General features: G+C 34.2%; 3 protein-coding genes and 1 long non-coding RNA gene across 5 annotated transcripts in view; 2 read left to right on the top strand and 2 right to left on the bottom strand.

Moving 5' to 3' along the window:
- Positions 1-25272, top strand: part of shop (sulfite oxidase) — a 102112-nt gene that overhangs the window by 49353 nt on the left and 27487 nt on the right. The window lies entirely within an intron of this gene.
- The window catches only part of LOC145317039 (uncharacterized), a 79519-nt gene that overhangs the window by 49335 nt on the left and 4912 nt on the right, over positions 1-25272 (top strand). Inside the window, exons 2-13 of one of the 2 annotated variants that reach the window (XM_080157916.1) lie at positions 2029-2081; positions 2830-2892; positions 3417-3479; positions 5921-5973; positions 6064-6111; positions 7113-7171; positions 18664-18744; positions 23206-23260; positions 23462-23508; positions 24205-24305; positions 24636-24694; positions 25030-25065. In XM_080157916.1, coding sequence (XP_080014042.1) covers positions 2042-2081; positions 2830-2892; positions 3417-3479; positions 5921-5973; positions 6064-6111; positions 7113-7171; positions 18664-18744; positions 23206-23260; positions 23462-23508; positions 24205-24305; positions 24636-24694; positions 25030-25065 — 705 coding nt within the window. In that variant the 5' untranslated portion in view covers positions 2029-2041. Of the gene's footprint in view, positions 1-2028; positions 2082-2829; positions 2893-3416; positions 3480-5920; positions 5974-6063; positions 6112-7112; positions 7172-18663; positions 18745-23205; positions 23261-23461; positions 23509-24204; positions 24306-24635; positions 24695-25029; positions 25066-25272 lie in introns of those variants that run through there. The other variant, XM_080157925.1, reaches the window with a different exon arrangement.
- Positions 8961-9906, bottom strand: LOC145317061 (uncharacterized). Its single transcript, XR_013878876.1, has 2 exons — positions 9296-9906; positions 8961-8998 (listed from the first exon to the last, which is right to left on the bottom strand). It is a non-coding gene; the product is annotated as an uncharacterized LOC145317061 (long non-coding RNA).
- On the bottom strand, positions 9919-17110 carry LOC145316869 (uncharacterized). Its single transcript, XM_080157689.1, has 3 exons — positions 16837-17110; positions 14053-16539; positions 9919-9923 (listed from the first exon to the last, which is right to left on the bottom strand). Exons 2-3 carry the CDS (start codon positions 16262-16264, stop codon positions 9919-9921), a joined length of 2217 nt encoding a protein of 738 aa, XP_080013815.1. The 5' UTR covers positions 16265-16539; positions 16837-17110.

Here is a 25272-nt window from a genome sequence, read left to right as displayed (position 1 = left end):
AATGTCTTTATAATAATTTTTCATGTTTTACTTTCTTTTCCTTTCATAATTTATATATGTAGATCTTTATAATTTTTACTTATTACCTTTGACTAAGAATTTTATTTTTCTTTGGGTATATTTGATTATCCCCCTTCCCCCATATTTTATGCATGAAATTCACTTTATGGACTATTATGATTAAGTAATTTATAGAGCCGTGGATTAATTTAACCGGAATTTTCTTCTCCCTCATTAATTATCCATGCATGGAAAGGCCTAGAAAATGGGTAAAGTTGATTCATTATTCATTAACCTATCCCAAAATTATCTCTATACTGTTTGAAAGTTTATTATTACAAAATATTTTCTTCAACCATTTCATTGTTTACTTTATCTTCCACTTACCCATCACTGAATCCATGATGCTTGCAGATTCATACTTACAAATTGTCCACTTCTAAAGCTTTCATGTTGGCAACTTTACAAAAGGACTAATTAAACAAATATGGCGGGTGTCATACAAAATGACATGGAAAAGAAATAAATAGAAGCAAAGATGAATACCTATTAAAATTATATTCTGCTTTTGCTAGGAAAGACGCCTGACTGTTACACTAGGAGTAAGGGAGAGTTAACCCTAAACAGAAGCAACGCATTACAACATTTAGAAATTTTAGGCAAGGTTCTTGTAATCAAAGAAAGTTAGCTGTCTAGAGGTCATTTCCAGAAATCTTTAATTTTTAGGTAATGGATTATAAATTTATTTACACAACCCATTAGTATTTCTGTAGATTAAAATTAATAAATATTACTAATTGACAGAAAACTTCACCTACAATATATACTTAGTAACATCACACAAACACACACACACCCTTGCAATCACCACACAAGAATGTTGTGCGTTAATTAAGTATCATCTTATTAGGAGGAATATCTAGAGAACATACTTAATTGCAACCAGGAATAATTGCCACTCTATTAAGAATATAGCTAATCTTGATTGCTATATAACTTAGCTGCACAACCATTCTTGGTTTAGTTTCTTTGCTCATAAAAAGCTTTTTAAAAATTAGGGGGAAGGGACATTTTTTTCTAGTGGGGAGTGTCCCAGCCCTGTGAAAATAGCTTGAAACCACCACAGGCTAGAGTAGTTGTCTAAGAAACACAACCTTGTCGGTCCAGTGATTGCCGAGATCTTAAACTTTAGACGGACAGGCAGATAGACGTCCTCCAACATTTCTCAAATAGTTGTTTGTCCCTTTTATGTACATTGTCATCCTTGTTCAATTGAAGCATCATTACTAAATAATGCAGAAAAAAGATAAAGAGAAAAACAAGGAAATTTTGTTCATTATTTGCGCATTATTAAATTCATGATATTTCCTGTATCGGAGTAACTACAGGGTAATCTACATAATAAAGTAACAGAAGGTTTATGTGTTTTCTGTCAGTTTGTGAAACTTGCTAACCGCTGCTCCGGTATGGTTTTCCTTTACAATGTAGCTTATCATAGGTCCTGGGAAGGTTTATAACAATTTTGGGGGAAGGTACCACCAACCTCTCAAGAGGAATTACCGCTAGAAAAAAATTCTTTTAAAATTAAAATTGAAAGTGGTCGACATACCCTTCCTAACCTGAAATGGGACTTAAAACTCAAAAGGGATAGTATAAGCAATTTTTCTCTGTCCATTCTAATAAGAGCTCTTATATGCTAGGGGCGCTGCTGACTAGTAAAGTATAAAGCAGCTGCTTTACTACAATTTTTTTGTACTCAACATGAAATATTTTCAAGAGCGCGGCGACAAAACAAATATTTAATTCAAATTTGATAAGGCTTTTTACTTCCTTTCTTATCATTACGATTTAGTTTACTTTTTAATTCTACAGTTAACGAGTTAAATGATATAAGTTATTTGGTGCAATATATGTACAATAATTAAATATTTCTATCTCGTAAGGAAGGTTCTATGGGTCTCGCTATCTCGGTCACTGTATTGTTTGATTCCTCCCTCCCTTCCAATATTAATAATATGTTATTACAGAAATAAAAATAAAAATGGGGAACCTTTTGGTTATCATGAAGATGTGTACATCAGGTAAAAATAGATAAATCTTTGGGCGTAAAGCTACTTTTTAATCTTAATTTGTTTACTGTGTAGTTTTTCTATATATATAAGGAAATATTTAGTAGGATGAGATAATTTTTTTGCGTTTAAGTAGCAAAGCTACTATATATTTCAAAATGTTCGTCTGTATGTCTGTCATAAATGTGTTTTTGTATTTCTTAAAACAACTGTTTATTTATTCGTCTGTTAATGATTTAAAATTGTTAACTTTTAATATTTATTTCATAATGTGTTATCTGTCCTTACAAAATACAGAAGGAAAACTGACACACCTACAAAAAAGCTTTTCTAAAGGCACATTCTTATAAATAAGTTCTTTCTTATTTTTATTCCATTTTAATTGCTCCCAAGGATTGAACTCACACAAATTTTTCCTTATGGTAATTGCGTAATACAACCTTTACAAGAATTGAATTTTATCTAATACGGCATAACCCATGGATCTAGAGATAAGACGATGGATGGTGAATTTATACACATTCCCAATTGTGATAAATAATATTACCACTTTTGTAGATTTGAGTTATATGACTACTAGTTTTGAACCAAAGAATCAAAATGTATTACAACTACCCAACGTTTTGAGCCATTGCATTGTATAAGATATAATTTATAGTCCAATATTCCCTTCCTCCCTGGCATAACCTGTCTTATAGCTGCTATGTGAAATAGTGCAATCAAGCTTACGTGTACTACATGCTAACCTTTTATTTTGAAGTAGGTGAAGAGCCAAAAACATCCACCATATTTTTGGACTTTGAAGGAAATAATGTTGGAATAGGTAAGTAGAGCAATAGTTTTTAGTAGCAAAGCTACTCTATAACTCACTTTGTCTCTTCGTAATTGAGATATATGGCATTATGTAGTAGAGTCATATGGACTTAAGAGCCTCAGTTTTTTTTATAAATGTAAAATGCCATTAAAATATCTGTCCCCATAGAGCAGAGACTTTTTGTGAGTTGTTCTTAAAGATAATTTTAACAAAGCTTCTCTACAAGTCTTTAGATAGTTTGGTCTTCATATCTTGTTAATAGTAGCGAAGCTATATATTATACAGTTATACTTACTAATACTATGGGCTATTTCCTCCTTCTATCTGATATATGAAAAAATGGTTTACTCAGCTTCTATGTGAGATCCATTCCGTAATTTAATGCCTAAATTTCCCTGGGCAATTTCATTTACCCTAAAATTTTATGTCTTTTTGTGATTTTTAACAAAGATTTTTGTACTGATAATCATGTATGTTGCATTTATGTTAAGATTCTAAAATTGCATTCTACTAATGACCATTTTGCTATTTAGATAATAGAGACTCTGGATCCTATGAAGTAAACAATAAGATCATTAATTTACTATCCACTTTAGGTATTATTTCATAGGTTTATAAAGAAACACTTATATAATAGTAACTGAGTGCTTTCTGTCTGTATACAGACACTATAGTGGAGTGTAGACTTTCCCCCTTTAATTAATATGTAAAATATGAACAAACAAACAAAAGAATATTTTATTTCAAAGTTTTTTCGCCAATTTTCTTGTTCAAGCTTAGACCAGGGATAAGGGATGGGAAACGTAAGAAAATATTATTCCAGGCCTATTTTCCAACTAGGCCTAAAAAACTAGTTTCGGGATGACGCAGTAGTTAGATTTGAAAACTATGAACAATGATGAAATAGCTATTATATGAATGCAAAGAAAAAAAGTATAGAATAGAATTCAGGTAGTTGATTTCACCAATCATAAAATATAATAAAAACTTTCCAAAGAACCAATATGTTAGTGGTTTTAAGTAGAATCCCGTTATTACTTCGCCAACCCCCAACCCCCCCATTTAAAAAAAAAGTTTTTTTTGAGATGGTTAAATCTGATTTATTTTCAAACATTTTAACCCTTACAGATCGGGCCCCTATTCCCACCTTAATAGATCGGGGGGGGGGGGGGGGGGGGGGGGTCATATTGACCCCCCCCTCTATCTCGGCTTCTGTTACAGATAAAGACGTAAAATTTTTTTCTGGTGGTTCATGTGTATTTTTAGAGAAAATTACTTTTTCTAGTCATAGCAGTCAGGCCGCTCCTTAGCCGCTTTTTAGCGGCCAGCCGCTAAATTTTAAAACAGCTGAAGAGCGGCCAATTTTGCTGCTAGGATGGCCAAATTTTAGGACGAACTTTTATTTTTCATAATAAAAAAATTACTTTTTCTGATCATCGCCGAAAAACGGCAAATAACGGAAACCGCCATTTTCGGCGGTTACGGCGGTAAAACGGCGGTTGGCGGCACCAATTATTATTTTTATCTGTTTATTGTTGCTCAAGGATTTACCAAAAAAAATTATAGGTCACTAGCTGTAATAGAAGCCACGATATTCATGATATATGTCTGTAGTAAAAGCCGGACAAAAATCGGTCATAAAGTCGGTCAGGGAGCGGTCAAACGGTCATAACACCACTTTTCTCATAAGGTCATTGATATCTAAGTATTCACCAAAAAAATTTTAGGTTTCTACCTTATACAAAAAAATCATAATGTAGAAATTAAGATTTATTTAGAATTTTTTTTTAATTTTGTTGCTACCCAACCGACTTTGACCGGACACCACGACCGACACAGACCAGCTATCCTTATAAGATCAACTCTTGCCAACGTATAATTACTAAACTTAAAAAGTCATGAAGTCACAACTCTCTATCTTACCTACAAAAAAAATGACATTGAAAAAACTAGAGGGGGGGGTCAATATGACCCCCCCCCCCCGATCTGTAAGGGTTAAGGGGGGATCTACTTCACCCCAAAATTTGTATTTAGAAATAAACACCGCTTTAGCCCCCCAGCTTTAATAAATAAATTAAGTAGATTTGAATAAGTACATGGGTAACATTCTATCAACTAATTGTTCCATAGCATACATATAAATTAAGAATTTTTAAAAAAATTTATTTTACGTTAAATATTAACAGAAAAGTTCAATTAAGTGTGCAATAATTTTTACCAAAATTAATGAAAATTTTTTTTTAACAAAACACAGTACACTTTTATTTACATATTGAACTAGTTTTGTATTTGTAATCATTTAGGTGGGTTATCAATTCCACATGAAATGTAACTTTTAAATTGTCTAAAGACAATGAGTTTTTCACATTGTTCTAAAGTATAAAATGTTGAATCCTACTCAGTCTTCAAAAAACGATCTCTCAATTTATGTTTTGCTATATGGACATTTATTAATGTGTAGATTTAATAATAAGTTGATGTGATTGAACGTCATATATATTGTTGTCCTTCTGATAGCAGAAACTTTCCATTGTTGTCTTTCTAATAGCAGAAATTTATGTTTGCTTGAATTAATTTAGCCAATAATGAACTGGGGGACGCGTTTGTTATTAATAATTGGTTAATGCTAAAAGCAAGTTTCAGGCTATTGGATATTAGCCTACAGCCAATAATGAACTGGCGAAAATGAGTTGATTTTATAGGCAAAAAAGAAAAGTTGCCCCATCACTTTAAAAAGGAGGCTGAGACCTAATTTTCGGTCAGGTTTCCCATCCCTTATCCCTGGCTTAGACACTTGACAAGTCTTTGCAACCATATTTGTAATAAAAACTGAAAACAGAATTGTAGTTAAATTTGTAGCTGCCAGGCAGTAATTCGTTTTTAACATTTAACAATCGTTATCTCAGCACCCTCTTTTCAAATACAAATTTCCTATTACCAATTAATTAAACTTATGACATCTTTATTACAAAATTACATAGTAAAAAAACAAATTTAGATTTTGCTTATATTTTGCCTATACTCATTATTTGTTTAGAAGAAGTAAATAGTTTCCTGAGATCCTACCTTGATCCTTTGGTCATAAATCAGGTCTTATCAGTCTGGCGTTATTTTGCTATTAATTAGATTAATAATCAATCCTGTAGGACAATAATTACTTGTTTTTTTGATTTTTATTAGAATGAGAATTCAGCTGCTACAAATGAAAATGAGAAAAGTATACCAGTGGTATTTATTTCATAAAATAGGAATCTACATTACAATCTCTATGTTGGTTTGTCTATATGTTTAAAAATTTAAAAATAACATTGGTTTTAAAGTAATAAGATAAAAGGTTGGGCTGAAATCTAAACAACTCAACATGCATAAAATTCCAAATATGCTGAAACATTTTAGTTAAAAAAGAGCAGTGAAATTTTGTTTGAAAGTTTGATTGGTCATTATCACTTCTAAAAGTTGGAGAGAGAAAGTTGGCAAAATTAAAACATAACTTGCCATTGCAAAAAAAAAGTTTTGGATGTGCAAAATTAAACAAAAGCAAGAATGAATACTTACATGATAGCTCAGATATTAGTTTTAAATTAATTATAGCCAATATGCAAAATCATATATTTTGTTAATTTAGAACCTGCTAAAAAATGTTGCCTCAAACTTTAGTGAAATATTCAATCACTAGCGGTTTCGCCCCTAGCCTCTAGGGGCTTTGCCCCAAGAGGTGATCAAAATAAAAATTTTGGCGAAATTCGTAAAAGGACCAAGGAAATCTTCAGAGGTAATTAATGAAAGAAAAAAATTAAGTACCTCTGGAGATGCTCCAACTCCACCACTAATTTTAAAATTAAAAAAAAATTAAGTACCTGTAGAGAAGCCCCCACTCCACCACTAATTTTTAAAAATAAAAAATAAATCATGGAGGGTTTTTACATTTTTGGGTGGTTTGGGGTGTCCCACCCCCCCAAGAAAATAGCCTAAAACCACCACAGGACCAGTAGGTATATACCCTGAAGAGTAGAATCCGATCGGTTACCGAGATCTTAAGGGACGGGCAGACGGACAGACATCATTCTACTTTGTATTATAGATAGTATTTTATGGTTAACGGAATTATAGCATACATATTAAATTTATTACATCCATTTTTATGTACTTAATAAGAAAGTTTTTAGACGTGTAATGTGGTTTGAAATGTTCATCTTTAACATAATAATGTAAAATATTTTCTTTTTTAGTTGAAAATTGATGCCAGCAATATAGATGATATGAAAGAAAAAATTCAATGGGTTAAAAGGTAAGTAAAGCATATTAATGCAAAAAAGAAGTTGTTAATTGTTTATCTGTCCAAGTTCATTGAGATATTGATAGGTATATGTTTTAATAGTTTTTTGAGGGGTGGGGGTTCAATTACCGTATAAATTATCTTACTACACTCTACCTCTTTGAAATTTACTAGCTTAATCGCAGTACTTAATTCATTCTTACTTTTAAACTTAAATGTTATAAAACTCAAAGAGTAAAGAAATAATACTATTACCTGAACACTGGTCGCCGGAAGGGAAAAGCAGTTTTTTGAAAGGGGCTATCTGAGATTATTACAGATTCTGATATATACATATATAGACTGATGAAAAATGCAAAAAACGAAATCAAAAGCGTTCCTTCTTGGGAGAAAATCCGGGAAAAAGATATTAGCTATTTTTAACCTAAAATTCACATTGGCAAGCCTGCAAAGAAATATACAGACATTTTAAACATGTCATTGCTCAGCACCTATAAGTGGTATAAAAATGCTACACATACCATTGGAAAGCTCATAACCTCTAGTTTTCATATTGGTATATAACGTTTTTGTACTATTATTAGTTTTTGAGCTATTCTCTGAAGTATACTCAAGTTTTCAAAATGCAGTTTTTTCTTGAATTTTAAGTTTGATACTTGTTACACAAACCTTTTTAAAATTGTTTTGCTTAGCACCTAGGAGTTATATAATTATTTTATATAGGTATATTTGTATATTTTGGGTACATTCAGCTTTAGCTTTATTTAAAATAGTCTTTGAAATGTGTATAGTTTGTAGTAAGAACCAAGGAGGATTGGGGGGGGGGGGGGGGAGTTTATACAATACACTTATAGGCAATGAAATTCAGTATAACATTTTGCTGTGGATGTTTTTGGGCTTGTTGTTATACATATTAACCTGATTCTTTTTGTAAGATCTCTTATATGATTAAATCTACTAGTATAAATATTGAAAATTGAATTTTGGCACTATCCTTCTAGGGGCTAGTGGGGTAAAACAGCTCCAAAACACTAAAATCTGAGCTTATTTTTAGAGATATCAAGATAATTTTTTAAACTTTTTCTTTGCATAATTAAGCTAAGTAGTCACTAAATATTTCATTTTGCTACTTTCCTTCTTGGTACTAGTGAGTTTTAACACCCCCCAAAACACAAATATTATAAGTTATGAGCCTATTTTTAAAGATATCAAGATGATATTTTTATTTCAAATTTATTCACATAATTGAGATACATAGAAACTAAAGATTTTGCCCTGGCTGTTGTTATAGTTATAAAATGATTTTTTTCTTATATGATTGGATCTACCTGTAAAACTTTTAAAGATTTTATTTTTAGCACTTTCCTTCTAGGGGCTTGAGGGGAAAAAGCCCCTAAAACACTAAAATTAAAAGCTATGAGATTATTTTTAAAGATATCAAGCAAATTTTTCTGATGTAAACATTTTTCACATAATTGAACTAAGTAGCTATTACAGATTTCATTTTGGCACTTTCCTTCTAGAATCTAGTAGAGTAAAATATCCCCCAAATACAAATATTATAAGTTCTGAGCTTATTATCAAAGATATAATGTTGAACTTTCATGAATGATGATTTAGTTCAGTTATTTGAAAAAAAGTTTTCATTAACAAAATCAGCCCAATATTTTTTTTGAAAGTCCAGTGTCTCAACCATGACACTTTGGTTGAGCTTGACTTCCGAATTAGCGGGAAGTTCACGAGATCAGTTGGCGAACATACAAACCCCCAATACCAGGAACCATCAAGTTTCAACAGCAGGTTTGAATATAGATTTATTGATGAAATTATTTCAAAGACCTGAAATTACAAGATCAATTAATAAACAGAATAAAATATTATTCGTTATCTTAAAACTTTGAGCACTAAAAAATCTTTTTCTTTTCTTATGGTTAAAGAATCTTTGGAAACTTTGGCTTTAAAGGAAAATTATTTGGTTTAATAAATCATTGTTAAATGCAACAATAAGGCACATAAAAATTACTAAAACATATATTAATCATAATTAAGTTTCATGCTTAGCTGGCTAAAGCCTTTTTAAAACTACATATAATCGTCCTATACACCATACTTCTTAATCAAATTAACAAATTCTACCTGAAGCTCTTATGGTTTCAAATCCCTGATATACTAGGGTCGTTCACACTCAATGAGACCAATGATAGGCCCAATTTTGTTCTCCGAAATCTTCACACTCTCATATCTCATTCAAAAGTAAAGAACGTGCGCATCCAAAATAAACAAACACTCTATGCCGCGCCACATTATGAAAGGAAAGCCCTAAAAGACGACATTTGCGCTTTGATTTTGGTTTAATGATAAGGAATTTAATTTCGAACTTGATAAACACAAAGCTTCCTCGAAAAGAGGTTAAGACACACCCCCCGTTTGAAAGTCAAATTAACTTCCTTAACGAGATTCAAGGTTTTTTTCGCGCTGAGCACTAGCAACATTTCTCACTAAACTCAACTCACCATAATCACATGAGAATGGCCACATCCCGAAAACGTGACAATTTTGCTCCTAACTAAATGAAACCCCGTGAAATGCATACACAATATTATACTCCTCACTAGGACTCATAATACCTCACATTTTAGGATAGAAGGATGGGGATTGGTTTGTACCATACAACATTCCATGCACATGACAATCACAAGATCACATACACAATCCTAAAATAGATAATCCTATTAATCATGATGTTGTAAATATAACAACTATGCTAAATAATAATCATTTCATAATCAATAGGCAATAAATCATTATTAATAATCAATAAGTACCTACAAAATCAGGTTGAAATGTAAATGTAAACAAATAATTGTAAAAATAAAACGAAATAAATCTTAGACAAGAAAATTAAGATTTATAGGTACTTAAAACTAAATTTGTTAAGCATCAAAAAGAGTAGTAAGAAAAAATTTTTCAAAATCCTTGGGCAGAAAGTTTTTCAAACCTAATGAATAAGAACTGTAATATCTTAATCAACAATAAAACTTTTTAATACTTACAGAATAGCAAAATAATAATATCTTCGTTAGAATTTTCATTGAAATTATGAAAAAATACCAATTTTTCTTTGTAAAAAAAAACTTTAAATATGAATTTTCAATCATTCCTTGATCTGAATAAAAATGTTTTACTTGATTGAAATTCATATATAATTTTAAAAAAATCTGCTAAAAAAATACTTGATTTTTTTTTTAGAATAAATATCGAATCACGCAACCTCGACACATTTATTCCTTTTTGTTAAACTTTTCAGGTAAGTTTTAAAATGAATTGTACTTTTGAAAAGAAATTAAACTCAATAAAATTAAATTTGAGCATATGAAATAGAAGAATATTTAATCGCATTTCATTTGATTCTTATTTTAGGCATAAAAATAGGCATATGAAAAATGTGGCTTTTTACTAAAAAAAATCTCAATTTCCACAAAATAAGAATCAATTATTAATCATAATTTTTAACAACTGCCTGACTGATACAGCATGTTCTTCTAGGGGAGATTTATCTGTCAGTCTGAACAAGACTCTTGCCGTCTTTCTTCCATCCTCAATTCTCGTCACTCGGCCCATCCTCAAACATCTCATCAGCGGATTGGTACTCGTAACCAGAACTATATCTCCATCAGTTAGTGGCTCCGCCATCTCATCCTTCCACTTGGACATCCGCAATATCTTCGGTAGGATCTCCTGGCGGTAGGCAGTCCAAAACTGGGCAGACAAATCTTCCAACAACTTCAACCTGGAGGAAATTTGGTCCTCCGGTTTCATCGCCACATTGCACAACGGCTGGCGGTCAACATTTCCCAGCAGCTGGCCAGGGGTAATTAGCCGCCAATTCTCCACGTCGTTCGCAGCTTCAATCGTCAGTGGTCTGCTATTCATAATTTTGCTGACCTCCGCCAACAGCACCAGGAGCTCCTTGAAATTAACAGAACTATTCACCAACTTCTTGGACAGCAATCTCTTGGTTAATCCCACCATTTTCTCAGCCTGCCCAATATAATGGTGGGCTCGGGCCGGGATCTGAGACCAAGAAAACTCTACCTGGCTGCCCAACTTCTGCTCTAAAACCTTGCGAGCACCGGATAATTGTGTGCCCATGTCGCTTACTATGATCTTCGGCAGACAATGAACAGCTTCCAACTTGCGCAGGGACAACAGGATACTGCTGGTATCATACTTTTCCAAGGCATCTAACCACAACGCCCCTGAGAATCTGCAGACCACCACGAACACCCACACCTTCTTCGTTGCTGTCTGACTCCTCGTTTTGGCGGCAGCTCTCCTCGTAACCAGCGGACCCATCAGGTCGACTTGCACAGCTTCAAAAGGCCTGCTCGGGACCAACTTGTCAGGTAACACCTCCTTCATGGTAGCACGACATTCCTTAGCCCTCTCAACACTGCAGGGCCAACACTTCTTCACTTCCATGATGGCCAACCTCCTTGCCTTCACAATCCAGCACCAACGGCGGCTCTCAGCTAAAGTTCCACGGACACCAGAGTGAAGCTCAACATGCGCTTCTCTCATAAAAATAGCAGCTAACCAATTACCAGGCTCCAAAATTATTAAACCTGGCATGTCTTCAAATATCATTTTACGGCCGCCAGTAATGGCGTCAATGACTGGCTGTCCTCGACCAACCATTTTAAGAATCCTCATCTCCCTGGTCACATAATTTCCACCGGAACCAACGACAGGCCAGGTCAATGATACTTCATGCACTAATGGATTTAATGACGCATAATTGCCTTTAGCGTCATTTATCCACTCATCTTCTTGGCTTCGTGACACAATGAAAAGTTCCGCCGCCGCCATAAAATTGTACAAAGACGGCTTGTACACAGAATCTGCGGCTGCTACATGACTACCAGCGGCTGTAGTCTTACCTTCTTGTCTGCTCTTTAGCTTCTTCAACCAGGTGTTCGCAACTTGCAGGACAGCTGCCATAATACGTTTGGCCTGTCCAAATGATCTCCTGTGCTTAAACCTAAAGACATCTTCAGCGGCTTCTCCGGCAACTTTCATTGAACATAACTTAACCATTTTGGTATTCAACTCCTCTGGGGGTAAAACCTGCTTGACTTCTTCGGCAGTTTTCACCGGCCACGCACTTTCATCCTGGCGCAACCATTCTGGGCCCAATCTGTACCTGGAACCTGGTCCCAAATCTGATACTTTGCAGGTGCTTCTGGTGCCCAAATCTGCAACGTTTTGCGTCCCCGGGACCCACCTCCAGTCATCCTTGTTGGTCGCAGATTGAATTTCTCCAATACGATGAGAATTAAATGTGTTCAACATAGCACTGTTGGAAACTATTTGTGATAAAACACACGATGAATCAGTAAAATACATCACTCTGATAATATCAAAGGGCAGGGCATCTCTGACGGACTTTGCCAACCTTGTGGACATCTGGCACCCCATCAACTCAAGGCGTGGAATTGATTCACACTTGACCGGCGCAACTCTTGACTTGGTGGCTAGCAGAAACGTTTCAAATCCTTGTCTAGTTGGCCACCTCAAATATGCATTAGATGCATAAGCCTCTGATGACCCATCCGAAAACATCATCAAGGATGGAAGGCCAATTGGTTCATCCGGGACCACACAACGGTCAAACTCCAATTTAGCGACCTCAGCTCTGTCCTCCAGCGACTGAACAAGCTCATCCCGTAGACTTTTTGGAATGAAATCTTGCCAGCCCAAATTCAGCAAACATGTTTTCCGCAGGACAAGTTTAATTCTCAACAGAATAGGGCTGCAAAGCCCGATCGGGTCGAAGGTTTGGGCGGCGAACCTGTGGACCATCTTCTTCGTCAGATTCTCGTCCAAGGCGTCCTGGAGGTTGTACAAATCAGCATCCTCTTTCACCTTCCTTCCCTTGACTTTACCATCTTGGTTGACTCTTGTGGCGATGGACAACACATCGGTGGCTGGCTTCCATATCAGCCCGAGAACCTTGGTAGGCTGGCAATCATCTCCAGAATAAATGACTTGTTTGAAGGAAAAACTACCTTTGCCGATAATCCTGTCGGCCTCTTTCATCATCTCCTTGGCTTCTGGCTTCGATCCTGCTCCCGAAATAACGTCATCTATGAAGCTGTGCTTCTCAAGCTTGACTGCAACTGGAATCTGAGGTAACTTGAACTCCTCATCAGGGTAGGTAGGTATTTGTGGCTCCTTCCATAATTCAGGTTTGGCAACAATTTCCCTACCGTTTATTTGTCCCTCTCCATACATCTCCTTGACCTCTGCTTCACTCTTTCCGCCGAACAGGCGGGACGTCAACTTCAGGGCTGTAACTGCCAAATTTCCCGCAGCTAACTCGCCGAAATTTACAACTTTGGTCAGGTAAATTTCAAGTGGACCATCTGGCGTCGGGGAAAATAAAACTCTCTTCATCTGGCTGTCGAACTCTGTGGCCAGGATGGAGTTATAAAACTTGGAGATATCCGCGGTTATACCAACCTTGTAACCGCGGAAAAGCATCAAATGATAAAATATCTTCTGCATTGGCGGCGGGCCTCCCAGCATTATGTTATTAAAACTGGTACCCTTGAACGTCAGAGAACTATTTGCACACAATCGCATGGGTGTGGAACTTGAATCCTCCTTGAAAGCAACCACTATTGATGAACAAGACTTAGGTCCTTCATACTGCAATTCTTCAGGCGTGGCTTTTTGAAAAACGCCTCTTCTTATGGCGTCGTTGAATACTTCCACATACATTCCATAGGTACCTTCCTTGACCATCCTGGCACGATCCTTTTCAGCAATTTTGCGGGCTAAACTCTCATTGTAGGGTAAAGTGTGAGGATCTTCAATATAAGCATATTGACCTGTCCACTTGTTGGACTGCAAGTCTAATGTTAAACCTGCCTCAATTATCCTCTGCCTCTCACGCTGGTCCCAGGTAGTGCCGTCGGCCATAGCCTTGCACTCTTGACAAGCAGTACATCCTGGACAAAGCGCCTGCGGCTGTACACCAAACGATTCAGACGTCAGAAAGTCTGGCAAAGTGCCTCCACTGACACTGACAGCCTTATAAGCCGACTTTTGATCTCCAGCTCCACCATCAGCACTCGTACAGATAAAACCACTACCAAAAATGGTTCGCCACAACATAGACTGGCCCACTTTCTGGTAGGTTGAAGGAAACACGTCAGGATGTGTATTTCCAATGATGATATCTAAGCCTCCACTAATATATGTAAACCTTTCTGGCGGCATTTTAAATATCTCGGCGGCAGTTTCGGGGTGGACCGAGCGCATCTCGTTGGCCCCGCCGAGGGTAGGCATGACAGCTGCCTCAAACTCCCTCAGATTGCCGTCCCTATCCTTCAAATAAAACACAACATTGCGGCAGGAAGACTCACTACCATCAGCTACAGAAATAGTTGTATATCTGCCGGTAGATTTCAGCTTCAACTTGTTGGATAACTTCTCAGACACAAGTGGCAAATTTGCCCCGGAGTCAAACATTACCGTGGCGTGGCAGGTGCCGCCGCCAGGTGCTACAACAGGAACTAACTGAAGTAAGAAGGTACAGGGGCTGGGTGCAGAACTTGACTTGTAGACTGTATTCACACCAGCACTAGCCTCATGGAGTAACCTGGAATGGTATCTGTCGCAATTATTGGTACCACAAACACCAAGCTTATCAGATTTATTACACTTGTCAGCAGTATGGCCGTCGCACAAGCAGAGTTCACATAACTTCTTCTGCTGGACAACTTTCTTTCGGTCAACCACATCCATCTTCTTAAACGTGAGGCAACGGAAAATCGGGTGCTTCTCCTTGCAGCTCTCCACAGGACATGCACTGTTCCACTTGGAAGCCTTGTCCTTCCCAGCCTTTCCATTCTTATTGTCGCTGCGGCCAGATACTTGCGCGGCGGCAGCTCTGTCACGATTTCTCTTGCCGGCGCCACTGTCATAGGACATATCACCGGCCAACATGGCACCCCTGGTCCTCTCCAGCAGTTCAACAATCTTCGGGATGTTAGGTTGGTTCATGCTACCTAGCTCCATCATAATTTTGTCTCTCAAATTTTCAGGGCACTTGTCTTTAAAAATATGAATGAGAGTTAGGTGGTTGTAATCCTTAGCTGCAGAACCAACGATGGCTTCTACCTCCTGCATCATGCTCTTGAAGGTAGCAATTGCGCTAACCACGTCCACAGGTTTATCCACAGGTTTCATCTTGTTCAACTTAGTTAAAATCCTCATGAACCGGCGAGTGTTTGATAAAAACATCTGGTCAAGAAACGCCCATTGTTCATTGTGATCTCTAATCGCTGACACTTGCTTGCGTAGTTCCGGGTTGGTTATCACCTTCTCCATACACAACATCAGACTTAACCTCTGGTCAGCAAATCCATAACCAGAGCATAGATCCTTAAAGACCTGTTTAAAGTTTGGGTAATCCGTGTCAGTACCGTCGAACGACGGCAACAAACTGTTGTCCCAGCGCCCATACTGCGGGTTGGAACTCCGAATATCCACAGCAGACATACTTCTGGAGAGCATGGCAGGTGTCCCACTCTCATCCAGGTTAGATGAACGACGTTCCATCTCTCTAAGCCTTCGGTACATATCACGTACTTCTTGGCGCAACTCCACGGAAATTTTAAGCACTCCCATGTCCATCTTCACCTTCTCAATGACGTCAAGGTTCCTGGCAACAGTGCTTGACCTCGCGTCATCTGAATCATTGTCAAGCCAGTACAGAATTTTCGTACACTGCTCCAACGACGCATAAACTTTATCTGCAACAGTTTTCTGCTCACTAGCTTCATCCAAATCACGCTTGAACTCGCGCAGCTCACTAGTCTCCACGGCAGGTTTTAGACTTTTTATTAGGTCAGATTGGTCCTTGACCTCACTAAAAATGTCACGAATTGATTTTACATTCACATTTTCACATGAACTAAAACTTTGGCAGGCTTTTAGATTGTCATAAAACAATTTTAACTGTTCATCAAAAACTTCTAGCCTTTCACTGCCAATAGCGATAGCTCGCTCAATTTTCTGCTTTTTGGTTAGTGGCATATTGATTCACTAGGTACTTATTTCACAGAAAAATTGTCACAGTTTATTGCATCAATAATTCACTGGATGCTATTGATCTCTTGATGAATGCTAACGCCTATTCATCAGATACTTTGAAATTGTCTCAACCATGACACTTTGGTTGAGCTTGACTTCCGAATTAGCGGGAAGTTCACGAGATCAGTTGGCGAACATACAAACCCCCAATACCAGGAACCATCAAGTTTCAACAGCAGGTTTGAATATAGATTTATTGATGAAATTATTTCAAAGACCTGAAATTACAAGATCAATTAATAAACAGAATAAAATATTATTCGTTATCTTAAAACTTTGAGCACTAAAAAATCTTTTTCTTTTCTTATGGTTAAAGAATCTTTGGAAACTTTGGCTTTAAAGGAAAATTATTTGGTTTAATAAATCATTGTTAAATGCAACAATAAGGCACATAAAAATTACTAAAACATATATTAATCATAATTAAGTTTCATGCTTAGCTGGCTAAAGCCTTTTTAAAACTACATATAATCGTCCTATACACCATACTTCTTAATCAAATTAACAAATTCTACCTGAAGCTCTTATGGTTTCAAATCCCTGATATACTAGGGTCGTTCACACTCAATGAGACCAATGATAGGCCCAATTTTGTTCTCCGAAATCTTCACACTCTCATATCTCATTCAAAAGTAAAGAACGTGCGCATCCAAAATAAACAAACACTCTATGCCGCGCCACATTATGAAAGGAAAGCCCTAAAAGACGACATTTGCGCTTTGATTTTGGTTTAATGATAAGGAATTTAATTTCGAACTTGATAAACACAAAGCTTCCTCGAAAAGAGGTTAAGACATCCAGAACTTAAAGTTTTAGTAGTTTTGGGGGCAATTTTACCCCACTAGCCCCTAGAAGGCAAGTGCCAAACTTAAGGTTTACTGGTAGATTTAATCATATAAGAGAATTTACAAAAAATAATCAGGTTGATAACTATAACAACAAGCCTAAACATCCAGAGCAATATTTTATACTAAATTTCATTGCCTATGATTGTATTAACACCCTACCCCCCCTGGATCTTATAACTTTACAATTGAAGGTGTTTCACCCCACTAACAACTAGAAAGAAAGTGTTAAAATTAAATTTTTAGTGGCTATGTATCTCAATTATGTGAATAGATTTTGAATTTAAAAAATCAGCTTAATATCTTAAAAATAGGCTCATAACTTATAATTTTAGTGTTTTGGTGGGTGTTATACCCCGCTAGTCCCTAGAGGAAAAGTGCCAAAATGAAATCTTTTGTGGCTACATATCTTAGTTATGCAAAAAAATTTACATTAAAAAATTAGCTTGATATCTCTAAAAATAAGCTTAGATTTCAGTGTTTTGGAGCTGTTTTACCCCACTATCCCCTAGAAGGGTGGTACCAAGATTCAATTCTCAATATTTTTACTGGTAGATTTAATCATATTAGAGATCTTACAAAAAGAATCAGGTTGATAACTATAACAACAAGCCAAAAAAATCCAGAGCAAAATTTTTAATACTGAATTACATTGTCTATAAGTGTATAAACTCCCCCCCCCCCCCTTGCTCCTTGTCACTTACTACAAACTATACATATTTCAAAGAACATTTTTAATTGCACCCAAAATATACAAATATACCTGTATAATTATATAACTCCTAGGTGCTAAGCAATACAATTTTAAAAAGGTTTGTGTAACACGTATCAAACTTAAAATTCAAGTAAAAACTGCATTTTGAAAACTTGAGTATACTTTAGAGGATAGCTCAAAAACTAATAATAGTACAAAAACGTTATATACCAATATGAAAACTAGAGGTTATGAGCTTTCCAATGGTATGTGTAGCATTTTTATACCAATTCTTGGTGCTGAGCAATGACATGTTTAAAATTACTGTATATTTCTTTACAGGCTTGCCAATGTGAATTATAGGTTAAAAATAGCTAAAATCTTTTTCCCGGATTTTCTCCCAAGAAGGAACGCTTTTGATTTCGTTTTTCGCATTTTTCATCAGTCTATATATGTATATATCAGAATCTGTAATAATCTCAGATAGCCCCTTTCAAAAAACTGCTTTTCCCTTCTGGCGACCAGTGTGAAACTAGTGTTCCTCATTAATTTCTATAATGACTGAGCAACCACTGAACATACTAATTCTTATCATTTAATTTTTTGAATATTAGAAATTCATTTTATAAATTTTCGCCATCCTTGTTTAATCTTCTGGCATAGATAATTAAGATAAATTAACATAGTTGGCAAAGTTTAGGGTTTGCAGTTGAAATTTACTTGAAAATGTGAATAAATTCAGCCGTTTAGCCATGCAGTTAATTAAGAATAGTCTTAATAACAACAAATAATTATTTTTTTAGATGTATGACATTAAATGATGAAATTGGAGAATTGATGCCCCAAATTCTTGAACAAATTAAAAACTCTAACCCCCCTTTCAGGTATCAACATTTTACAACAAAGTTTTGTCATCCTCACTCCATGTGTGTCTACCTATAATTCTTTCTATCTGTCCGTCATACTGTAGTCAATATGTCTGTGTTGTATGTCTACCTGCATTGTTTTTTTTTCTAGTTTAATGTCTAAATTTACATTAATCAGTTTATCTTTAAAACTAAATCAAGTTAATCTGTCAAAGACCATAAAAGAAACTATTGTACCAAGAAAAGATTTTTTTCCAGTTTCGTAAATATCAAATACTTAAAAGCCCTAACTGAAAAGAAATATTTGCAGTTTGTTTTCTAAGTTTATCATAAATAATAACTCAAAACTTTAACATTACCTAACAAAATTTCTTGGAAGCAAAACCTTTCCATAAGTAGACAAAGATTGCCAAAGATTAATATTACTTTAGAATAACAAAACTCGTCATAATTATCCAATACTTTACTTTCAAAACTTTAAGTATATACTTCTACAGTTAGTATCATAAGGCAACCGTTTTGGAGATCTTAAAATATACACATATAACAAAATACTAGAATAAACAAATAATTGACATAAAAAAACACAGTTTAAGCTTCGCTATAATGTCTAGTGTCAAAGTTGTTAAGAACTATTTTTGTTTCCCAGAAAACTTTCACTAAATTAAGCTGTGTGCATTTTTGTGTAGGTGAGTCTTTTCTACAATTAATTTGTGTCCAGCTTCGTCGTTGCGGATAGCTCTGATTAGTGGTTGCAATTAAAACATACAGATTTTTAACTCGCATTCGTTTGTGATAATTGCAATCTTACGGAACAACGTATTTTGCATTATCTTCTAAAGAATAAGATTTGTATTTAAAGCACTGTCTTTTTCCCTCTGCTTACATAAAAAGTCATGAATATATATGTAAATTAGCAGATGGACGAAAAACGGGCAGTTTTCTGAGCTCGGCAGCAACAGTAGGCCAAACATAAACATGTTAAACTGTTTTTAAACTATTTTTGAATGGGGGGTCAAAAATATACTAGGACACCTATAGAATCAGACTGCAGAGCCCAAATTTGAATTAAGTCCCCAATAAACTTTTTTGGGGGATTTAAAGATTAATTTTTACAGTTGCTCTGGTCATTTTTACCAGATCAAAAGGTCTTTTTTTACTTCGTGTAATATTGTAACTTAGTGAACAATTTTATATAATTCACTTTATACTGATACAATAAAAAAAACATTACTCTGTTCAATGGAAATAATTTTTTTTCTTAAACAATTAATTTCATTAAAAAATCATTAAAAATATTTTTAAAAATATGTTTGAATAATCTTATTTTATATCATATTTGTATATGTGACAAAAATAAATTTGTTGTATTGCATAAACATTTGTTGTCATCTTAATTTATTTAACCCTTTACAGCCAATTTTTATGTGTTTTAATGTATAATAGACATGAAACATTTTTATGTTAATTCATTGATATATTGTAAAGAATTAATTTTTAATTAGTATTGATAGATAAAATCAAAAGACCTAACTTTACTGTATACTAGCATACAATATTTAGGAAGCAAGACACTCTAAAAGCTGAGTATTTTACCTACAAAGGGAAGAAACATCACGATTCAGTAAAAATTATTTAATCCATAGTAAAAAATAAACTTTAAAATCCTAATAAAATTTGATGTGGGCAATTGTTCTCATTTTTGGCTTTGCAGTATGATTCTACAGATGTCAAAGTATATTTTTAATATACCTTTTAAAAATAGTTTAAAAACAGTTTAAGCAAATCACTGCCGTCCATATTTGGCGGATGGCGATCCCTGGTAATTTATTTAGTTTTTCACTTGATTACTATATTTTTTAATAGTTATTTCTCGCATCGTATTATAAACGTCTTTCCGTGGATATAGAATGTACAATTATAAGATTAAAACTAGTTTTAATCCCTGATTGTACATTTCTATATTCGTAGAAAGCTGGATATAATACGATGCTAGACATAGTTTTTTTCGTATGGATGATAACCGGTTCCCATCCACCGGATTCGAATGAATACGAGAAAAGAATTTTTATTATATAATATCAGCTTGGCAAAGGATGGTAATATCACAAGATTAATAGACAGACAAACATCTTGTTTGAAAGATTTTTCAAATGTTTATCCCAATATCTGTGAATTTCCATGTAGAATGTTGTACATTAACCTTGATGGAAAGGAGCCATTTCACTGATTTATTCTCTATTTGATGCATTTAATCATTATAACACACAACGTTTTTAAACTTAAACATCTTACGTAAATAAAGATAAAATAAATCAAACCAAGGCTTTTTTTTATCAAAAATGGGGCTTTAAGATCACATTCGTACATAGGAAAAGGGGAGTGGGGTCGACCCTTCAACCATTTTTTGTGGGGGACATTTTTTTCTTAGGTCGATTTCTCCTGGTAGGGTTGTGGTACCCTCCCAAAAAATAGTTATAAACCATTCCAGGCCCTCTAAGAAGCTACACTGTACAAGAATCATACACTGGAGAATCATATCGGGTTAATGGATAGCAAGATATTTTGGTTCAAACAGACAGAAACGTAGCCACCATGTTATTTTAACACATAAGGATGAGATGACAACAAAAAAAATAATCGAGAGTAAAAACCGATAGAATTAAATAATTGAACAGATACAATACTACAATCTCAATATACATATAGTACTAATTACCTAGTAGAATAAAATTTCACACTCTAGAATATACAATATAAATATACATACATAGTAATTAATTATTCTTCTTCCCCATTACAGGATTACAGGGATTTGTAAGCAATGGCTTCTCTTACAATTCTGGTGCTTTCAATCAAACCTATTTCTTGACTAACCCTACGGGGACCTCTCCCTGATTGTCTATTACTAATGGGATCTTTACTCAGGGATAAGGGATGGGAAACCTGACCGAAAATTAGGTCTCAGCCTCCTTTTAAAAGTGATGGGGCAACTTTTCTTTTTTGCCTATAAAATCAACTCATTTCCCCCAGTTCCTCATTAGCCGTAGGCCAATATCCAATAGCCTGAAACTTGCTTTTAGCATTAACCAATTAATTAATAACAAACGCGTCCCCCAGTTCATTATTGGCTAAATTAATTCAAGCAAACATAAATTTCTGCTATTAGAATGACAACAATGGAAACTTTCTGCTATTAGAATGACAACAATATATATGACGTTCAATCACATCAACTTATTAATAAATTTACACATTAATAAATGTCCATATAGCAAAACATAAATTGAGAGATCGTTTTTTGAAAACTGAGTAGGATTCAACATTTTATACTTTAGAACAATGTGAAAAACTCATGTCTTTAGACAATTTAAAAGTTACATTTCATGTGGAATTGATAACCCATCTAAATGATCACAAATACAAAACTAGTTCAATATGTAAATAAAAGTGTACTGTGTTTTGTTAAAAAAAAAATTTCATTAATTTTGGTAAAAATTATTGCACACTTAATTGAACTTTTCTGTTAATATTTAACGTAAAATAATTTTTTTTTTAAATTCTTAATTTATATGTTTGCTATGGAACAATTAGTTGATAGAATGTTACCCATGTACTTATTCAATTCTACTTAATTTATTTATTAAAGCTGGGGAGCTAAAGCGGTGTTTATTTCTATATACAAATTTTGGGGTGAAGTAGATCCCCCCTTAAAATGTTTGAAAATAAATCAGATTTAACCATCTCAAAAAAAACTTTTTTTTAAATTGGGGGGGGGGGGGTTGGCGGAGTAATAACGGGATTCTACTTAAAGCCACTAACATATTGGTTCTTTGAAAAGTTTTTATTATATTTTATGATAGGTGAAATCAACTACCTGAATTCTATTCTATACTTTTTTTCTTTGCATTCATATAATAGCTATTTCATCATTGTTCATAGTTTTCAAATCTAACTACTGCGTCATCCCGAAACTAGTTTTTTAGGCCTAGTTGGAAAATAGGCCTGGAATAATATTTTCTTACGTTTCCCATCCCTTATCCCTGTCTTTACTTAACCTGACCTAACATTAGATAAGCATTAGTTTTATTTACATTCATTTGTGGTTCAGATCTAAAATATAGAAAACCGACAAATCTTATATCTCCTTATTTTCCTTAAGCACTTAACTGACAAAATCGTGTTTTGCTATAGTCTACATGACATAATATTATTTTATTTAATCAACTGAGGATGAGATAGAAACACATAATACACACACAAATTTTCATTGTGATTCAAGTTATATACATTATTCAGATAATTGTAGACTAAAATAATAAACTGTTAGCTTAAGATATGTGAAAGTCTTAAAATTTATTTCCTGCTGTGGCCTTCCGCAAAATTAGTGCATGAACTTAATAATGGTATATATGAAGAATAGTTCATTTGGATATAACTCTTTTACCATGTTGATTAATTAACAAATTGTTATTTTAGGGAGGATAATGAATATCTGATTCTGTTTGGCAGAATATTGGATTTAGCAATGCAGGTATTAATTTAGGAGAAATAACTCCTAAATATATCAATTATATATATTTTGTACTGTTTTATAAATAGAAGAAGGGAAGATTTTAAAATACTTTAGCAGGGTAGAATTCTATTTAAAATCAAATACCATACGTATTAAAGATCTTTAAACATCCAAAAAAATATTCAGTAAAATCAATTTGATTTTAATTTTATTTTCAAGTTTGATCATTTGAAGCTTGCAGCCTCTAGTATTCAGAACATAATAGGGTAATGTACTTCGTAAAATTTTCAATACATAAATATGTTGAAACAGTTTTATAAATTTTACAAAAAAAACAGATAACTAACTCCCCCCTCCTTTTCCGATGGCCTTTTTCGTCTGCTAAAATATTGTTTACAGCTACTTGGCTGTGTTAATATTATCAAACCATTGGTTGATCTTCAAAGACCCAATTAAGAGTCGGTGCAAGGTTATTGGGTTAGGGAAATACAGTTATTTAACCTCTTCCCCCTCTAGTGTTTTACTCTAATATATATGTAAGGGGTACATATCATTATTATATAAAAGTAACAAAAGAAAAAGATAAAAAAAATCCTTAACAGACAAATGAAAAAACTAAGTATCGTAGCTACAAATAACAATGATTGTCTGAACATTTTACATCAATCAAATAAGTTAGTGCCGCATTAACTGCAGTATTACGGAGATACATCAAATAGCTTTTTAAAATTTAAATAGTATTGTGTTTTAAATATTTTCTTAATTCACATTCTAAAGAGGAGCTGAGATTTGTATCATCTCACATTAAGATTTAAACTAAGACTTTTTGGGGGGAGGGGGGTGGTCTGGTGGCATTATTCCGCTTTAACAAATTCACACAAACACCCAATAAACTGAAAAGATTTGTATCTAACATAGCTGTTTTTAAGATCTCATGTAAAAAAAGTAATTTTGGTTTATAGTGTGATGAACAGACATGTGGTGACAAATCCAACATTGAAGGCAGAACTGAAAGGGGAAGGTATTGACCTTCAGGATCTTGCTGCTTTCTATATTAAAACAGGTATTAATTGTTAACACCCAATAAACATTGTCCCTGTATAATAATTTTGACACAATAATAGCTAGCAGTGAACTAAAATTTTAATCCTTTTTCCTTCAAAGTATTTAAAGCTATTAAACTGAATTAATTTTAGAAGTATTGGAAGAAAATGAGGTTGTAAGGGAACCCTATAGTCGATTTAAGGAAGTTGAAATCTTTTTTGAAGAAACGCAAAATCAGTTATGGGGTACCTGCAAAAGCAAAAAAAATTATTAACAATCAAAAAAGTGTTCTAGCTGATTCTCCTAATTTATTTGATCTGGCAAATTATTTCCATGTATAAATTTTCAGCTCCAATGTTACAAACAATAATCAATGCTGCCTCTCATTTCTTCAAAAACCCTGAACAGGTCAAATTTTTGTTTTGTTTTTATCCTATTTACTAAAATAGGTATAGATATTATATAGCAAACCACTGGACCGATTGGCTATTTAAAATGTCTACTCTTGCTAATCCACCATACACCCCTTTAAAATATAAGTTTTACCCTTATATCATATAATTAATGGGACAAAGCAACTTTCTTTCAAAAATGCATATGATAGTCCTATAAAAATATGAACAGAAATGTTTTGTAAACCTGAGTTCTAAATAGTAATATAGGGGTATTAGTATTACCTTTGTTATAACACTTGTGTTAGTAAATCTATAAAATGTACATAAATAATTATATTTATTTATCAGAATGTGCCTCTGGACATGATCATTAACTACTGCAAGGAAATAAAATATAATCAGACTAAATCAGGGAAGGGGTAATGGATGGAATATCAGTATCCCTCGGCTAAATTTATGACTTTGATGGCGTATCATATTTGATTGGGGAATAGGGATGAGTGTTAATTTTTTTAAGATTAATTGTCATCTGCTTCCCTGGTAAACACATTAATATTAAGGATTTATTACTTTTAAAGGACAATCTTTTTA

This window comes from Acartia tonsa, chromosome 1 (genome assembly GCF_053477335.1).
Source record: "Acartia tonsa isolate MP-2025a chromosome 1, ASM5347733v1, whole genome shotgun sequence".
Lineage (NCBI taxonomy): Eukaryota > Metazoa > Arthropoda > Copepoda > Calanoida > Acartiidae > Acartia > Acartia tonsa.
This window is presented reverse-complemented; position numbering and strand designations above follow the sequence as displayed.

Coding starts and splice junctions, on each gene's coding strand:
- LOC145316869 (XM_080157689.1), bottom strand. CDS start 16,264: ATGCCACTAACCAAAAAGCAGAAAATTGAGCGAGCTATCGCTATTGGC.